This window comes from Pundamilia nyererei, unplaced genomic scaffold (assembly GCF_000239375.1).
Source record: "Pundamilia nyererei isolate P.nyererei 1_Seehausen unplaced genomic scaffold, PunNye1.0 scaffold00002, whole genome shotgun sequence".
Taxonomy (NCBI): domain Eukaryota; kingdom Metazoa; phylum Chordata; class Actinopteri; order Cichliformes; family Cichlidae; genus Pundamilia; species Pundamilia nyererei.
This window is the reverse complement of record NW_005187403.1, coordinates 7,027,847-7,033,613: the sequence shown is the minus strand read 5'-3', so window position 1 is coordinate 7,033,613 and position 5,767 is coordinate 7,027,847. Positions and strand designations below refer to the sequence as shown.

Here is a 5,767-nt window from a genome sequence, read left to right as displayed (position 1 = left end):
AAGACCGTAGATAAATAAATGAGAGATACAGGAGTGTGTGTGTGTGTGTGTGTGTGTGTGTGTGTGTGTGTGTGTGTGTGTGTGTGTGTGTGTGTGTGTGTGTGAAGAATGAAGGGCCATCAGCGAGAGACTTGATGGCGAAATTCTCCACTGGCAAGAAAACCTCCAAGAACAAGAAGAAGCTGGAAAAGGCTATGAAAGTCCTCAAGGTGCCACTGTTTTACCTGAAGGGACTGTTTCTAATTCCAATTGTGTAACTTTAAGATGGTTAACAGGGCAGTACTGAGAGATGATTTACTGCTGTGCTGGGATGAATTGTTTTAACTCTTTATCCTCGCATTTTCTCTTAGAAACATAAAAAGAAGAAGAAAGCAGAAGTTTTTAATTTCTCTGCAGTTCACCTTATTCACGACCCTCAAGGTATCTAATTGTTCAGCATCACTGCAGCAAATGGAACACACAGACTTTGCCTCGAGGTCATTTAGGCTTCCATTCATAGAACTGCATAAAATCTATTTTTTTTTCTTTAGATTTCTCAGAGAAGCTCTTAAAGCAGCTGGAAGACTCAAAGGAGCGCTTCGAGGTTAAGATCATGATGATGGAGCTCATATCCCGACTGGTTGGAATCCACGAGGTCGGTGACTCATCTGTTTTTTGGGGGTTTTTTTTGTTCTTTCGTAAATGAGTTTATTCAAGTCAGATTAACGCAGTTTTAAATGCACCCTTCAGTCCTGTGTGTCGGGTCTGGTAAAACATGTACTGGCTTTTATTGAACTCCACATTTAAATCGCAGCTGTTGAGGCATGAGTGGACGTATGCATTGTTTTTTCTTCTTTCTTCTTCTTCTGGCGAGTAAACACTTGGTGTTCTTTTTCTTTTACAGCTCTTCCTCTTTAATTTCTACCCTTTCATCCAGAGGTTTCTTCAGCCTCACCAGAGAGGTAAAAAGAACTCACAGCTAAAGAAACAGATGCTCTTTTCTGTCCTGTACTGCTGTTTATTCATCTAGACCCAGTTTTGGGGATGTCTGCTGCCTTCTCTTGAACAAAATGGAAATAATTGGCTCTTGTTTTAGTGAGTGATACCTCATCAGCAGTGTCTCTTTGTACTGTGTTACCTGAGAGCAAAAAGTTCATCTCCCAGTGTCCACCAGCTAGATGGGATATAAACATCAGTGTCCTTTCTTAGTGGAACTTTCTTCACTGGGTCCTTCTGGTGTGGTGGTGTAGTTTAGTTTAAAAAAAAAACATTCCTGATATCTCCAAAACTCAGCAACCCACCTCAAAACAATCTAAATCGATACATAGCAGTACTAACTAAGCTATTATTATTATTTACATTTAAATTAGAATTTTCATGAGAAATCATTTGTCCATGAGACTTTTCTAACCAGCATCTTTGCAGATGTGACAAAGATTCTTCTCTGTGCTGCTCAGGCCTCCCACCAGCTCGTTCCCCCTGAGGTACATTTACTCCTATTTACTCAGTCGTTTTAAGCTGGTTTAACACAGTAGTTTCACACTGCTCTTCCTGTTTAACACTGTTCTGCTGCAGATCATTGAACCTGTGATCATGACAATCGCCAACAACTTTGTGACAGAGAGAAACTCTGGGGAGGTCATGACTGTGGGGTAAGTAGGTCTTTATACGATAATCAAAAGATGTGGTGAATTGAAAAATGAGTCAAGCTAAACCTATAACATACACCGACCAGCCATTTTATCAGGTACACCTCTGTGTAATCGTGGCACAGATTCAGGAAGGAGCTCTAGATTTTCCTACCTGACACGACAGCGTCAAATGGTTGCTGCAGATTTATCAGCTGCACATCAGTTAAGCAAATCTCCTGTCCCGCCACACTCCAAAGGTGCTCTGTTGGAATGAGATCTGGTGCCATTTCAATACAGTGAACTCATTGTCATGACGATGTGCTTAAATGAGTTGAGTTGCAGACATGTGATCGGTTGATTAGATATTTTCATCAATGAGAAGTCTGTTAGGTGCCCAGCAAGTGTTCATACAGGGTTTTTGTAGCTACCTCTTTAGTTTTACTCTATACTTTTATAATAAAACTGATTTTTTTTGTTTATGTTTCAGTCTCAATGCCATCAGGGAGGTGGCAGCACGCTGTCCGCTCGCCATCAACGAAGACCTTCTGCAGGACCTGTCCCAATACAAGACCCACAAAGACAAGAGTAAGTAATTGGTCTATTTCAGGTTTTTGTGATTGTGTTGAAGTCTGTATTCATGTTCACATGATGTACACTGCCTTGATTTTCAGATGTAATGATGTCTGCCAGAGGACTTATCCAGTTGTTCAGGAGTCTTAATCCACAGATGCTGCACAGAAAGGACAGGGTGAGCTTCATAGAACTCTATATGAACTTCAAAACATTTTCAAAAATGATGATTTGCCTTCCGATTTGCAGTAAAATGAGGAAAAAAATCTATTTTATGAACATTTGAGTGAATTGTGGGGTGCTATGTTTTCTTAAGTAGTCAAGTAGTGGCAGCACATTTGAAAATCTAATATAAAATGAATGTTAATAAACCATAAAATTGTTCTGAACGTTCAAGAACGACAAAGGAGATAAAAGATGGAGATCAGCCCATTCTTGTTACCTGGGTCAATATAAATGTTTTCCAGTTCCTAGAATAGTTGAAGCCACACGTCTGTAAATATAAACCCTACTTGTCATTCAGGGGAGACCCACTGAGGCATCGGCAGAGGCCAAGATCAAAGACTACGGACAGCTGGAGGCTAAAGACTATATCCCCGGAGCCGAGGTCCTGGAGGTGGAGGAGGAGAACAAAGAGGGAGAGGACGATGAAGGTTGTCCACTGTTGTAACATCCTCCTGCGCGCTTTCTGTGTACGTACAGAATGTGTGAATAATATATTTGTATTGTTTTATATAACAGACGGCTGGGAGAGTGCCAGTATTAGTGATGATGATGAAGATGGGGAGTGGGTGGACGTTCACCACTCATCTGATGAAGATACAGGAGAAGTGGTGAGTTTAAAAAAATTAACAAACATAGCTTGACAGATTGCTAAAATTAATCATACTATTTCATGGTAGGAAAAAAAGGTATATATTTATAAAACTGTTCTGGTTTTTCATGTTTGTTTTTTGTTGTTAATCAGGCAGAGAAGCTTCAAAGCATGACAGCTGAGGAAAGAAAAGCCAAGGCAGCGGCGGTCAGCGCCAGCAGGCTCCTCACCCAAGATGACTTCAAGAAGATCAGTCTGGTCCAGATGGCCAAAGAGGTCAATGCTGCACCAGGCAAGAAGAGGAAAAATGTGGACAGTGATGACGAGCGAGACAAGTAAGGGCATGAAATTAACCATAAACATTCATAAAATGAAATGTATTTTATTGAAATCTTAATAGTTTGTGCAAAGCAGTTTTACTCTCAGGTTCACGGTCTCTTGAATTTAGCGTGTGGGCCTTTGTGCTGATTAGCTTGTTGAGAATGACGGCCATCTTATTTATTTATTTTCCCAGAGGAGAGCTGCTGACGTTGAGAGATATTGAGAGACTGCACAAGAAACCAAAAGCGGACAAGGAAACACGACTGGCAACAGCAATGGTGAATAAATTGTGATGGAAATGTGCAGATTTGTTTAAATGAAAAATCAGTTCATGCATATGAAACACTGACTCTGGGGAGTTTAAGAAACTCTCAGTGCATTTCAGAAGTGTAAGCCTGATTTATTGTTAGCATTCTGGCCTAATGATGTGTTTGATTTTCTAGGCGGGACGGACAGACAGGAAGGAGTTTGTCAAGAAGCGGACCAAGCTAAACCCACACGCTAGCAGCAGCAACAAGGAGAAGAGGAGAAATAAGAACTTCATGATGATGAGGCACAGTCAGAACGTCAGGACTAAAGGCAAACGCTCCTTCAGAGAGAAACAGGCAAGTCACACATGCCTTTTTACAAATGTGTATATAAACAAGAAACTACTTTGGCATTTCACCTGGAAATGTTTTTTATGTGTCTTTTAATCTAGATTGCTTTACGAGAGGCTCTCCTGAAGAAGAAGAAGCAGTACAAGTAGCAGAAAAGGACATTGTGTTGTAGTTGCTGGCTAAACTTTGTGTTTAAAAAAAATCTAAATAAAAAACGTAGATCCTTTAATTGGACTGTAAAACACACTTTAACATGTATTTTCTTTCTGTGGATAAACAGCATAATTTACTCATTTTCTGAAATAAATTATCTTTGATAATTGTGTGATGTGTTTTACTTGAGTTGGTTGTCATTTTTATTCACTATATACTTTTAATATTAAGTTAAATGTAAATATCTGGTATGTCAGAATACAAGCGCTGACTGAGAGTGTTCTCTGTTTTTGTACTGTTCTATTTAACTACATTAAACACAGCGCTCTTAGTTTTGATACTATCTGCTGGAACACTGTTGCATATTTTTAAGCCATGCCTCTCCATGTTTGCTTGTGTATGAACTTCCACGACTTGTTTTCAGTGTTGTTTGCAGGGTGCTATAGAAATGCCAGCCATACACTACTGTTCAGTAAAGAGAACTCCTCAGGGTACAAAGGTGTTAATGTGCGATCTTATGTAAGATTTTATTGGAGAATAGAGTTGTGTAATTGTAATTACAATCTTAAATGTCCTTACTTTGCACATTTCTCCCCACTTTAGGGCTTTATTTGTCCCAAGTGTTATCTACTGTACCCACTTCTTTAGCTTCTTATGTTTTATTTATACACACACACACCATAGTACTGTTGTACTGCTTTTTAGATGCTTTAACTTTTAAGCTGGCACCATTACACTGTAACAGATTTGATATTGATATTTTTATCGGTATCAAATTTAATGTCTTAGATGTCAGACATCAACGTTAAAGTGTCAGTATCTCAGAACCGAGAGGCAGGTGTGTGGGGGATATTTCAGGGTGTCACAGAGACCGCTTTATTTAGCTTACATTTTGTTACTTCTGCTTCTTTTTCTGTACTTCTTTGAAACTACATTACCCGTGAAGCACCTGGAATCACAACAAACGTGCCACTGCCAAGCAGCAAAGCATTCCCCTCAATGAAGCCGGCATCTTAATTCTCGCTGCGACATGAGGTATTTCTTTATAATTCATTTGAACGCTTATGAAAATTAACTTTTTTATTTATCGCAGTTCTGCTGTAACTTTTTGGGGGGCTAGATTTGTGTCCTCATCTTGTCCGTTTCCTGTCAGACAACGTTAGCTGTCATGCGAATGCTAATCTGCCTAGTAGCTGCTTTTAGCAAACAAGCTAGCCAATAATCTGCTGCTAGCCTAGCTGTCTAGATTTATAATGCAGAGCAGTGTAATTTCATTTCCCTGGTTTTTAAGACACACACGAGCATACTATGTGTAACTAACTAGTGGTGCTATACTGTGGAGACTAAACCATAATTGCGTCTCGATTCACAAATTGTTGACCTTTGGATGAATGTATGTCGACAGAGATTTTAGTTCAGTTGTTTTGTTGACCGTTTTGACCGAGTTTAACAACCTACCTACATGCAGTAAAACAATCTTGGATGAAACCTCTCCTTAATGTTCTTTACGCAGAACAGCTAGATGCAATATTTAAGTTGGTGCAGATTATTTAGTGCACTGAGGGCTACTTAAAGGATGAGACCTGTACAAGATGTAATATCTGATAAATGCGACAATAATCTATAGGTGTAGATGAAGTGTGCTAAATGCTATCCATGGCAGAGAAGATGATGTAAATGCAAACTCTGTGCAGATAACT

At 39.5% G+C, this 5,767-nt stretch overlaps 1 protein-coding gene across 1 annotated transcript in view; it reads left to right on the top strand.

Annotated features, from left to right (window-relative positions):
• sdad1 (SDA1 domain containing 1) overlaps nucleotides 1-4,234 on the top strand; it is a 6,993-nt gene extending 2,759 nt beyond the window's left edge. The window contains exons 9-22 of the mRNA XM_005720329.2: nucleotides 108-209; nucleotides 351-420; nucleotides 531-634; nucleotides 884-941; nucleotides 1,405-1,463; nucleotides 1,555-1,631; nucleotides 2,098-2,195; nucleotides 2,282-2,358; nucleotides 2,704-2,833; nucleotides 2,922-3,013; nucleotides 3,148-3,329; nucleotides 3,509-3,593; nucleotides 3,759-3,920; nucleotides 4,016-4,234. Coding sequence (XP_005720386.1) covers nucleotides 108-209; nucleotides 351-420; nucleotides 531-634; nucleotides 884-941; nucleotides 1,405-1,463; nucleotides 1,555-1,631; nucleotides 2,098-2,195; nucleotides 2,282-2,358; nucleotides 2,704-2,833; nucleotides 2,922-3,013; nucleotides 3,148-3,329; nucleotides 3,509-3,593; nucleotides 3,759-3,920; nucleotides 4,016-4,063 — 1,344 coding nt within the window. The 3' untranslated portion in view covers nucleotides 4,064-4,234. The remainder of the gene's footprint in view (nucleotides 1-107; nucleotides 210-350; nucleotides 421-530; nucleotides 635-883; nucleotides 942-1,404; nucleotides 1,464-1,554; nucleotides 1,632-2,097; nucleotides 2,196-2,281; nucleotides 2,359-2,703; nucleotides 2,834-2,921; nucleotides 3,014-3,147; nucleotides 3,330-3,508; nucleotides 3,594-3,758; nucleotides 3,921-4,015) is intronic.
• The last annotated feature ends 1,533 nt before the right edge of the window (nucleotides 4,235-5,767 follow it).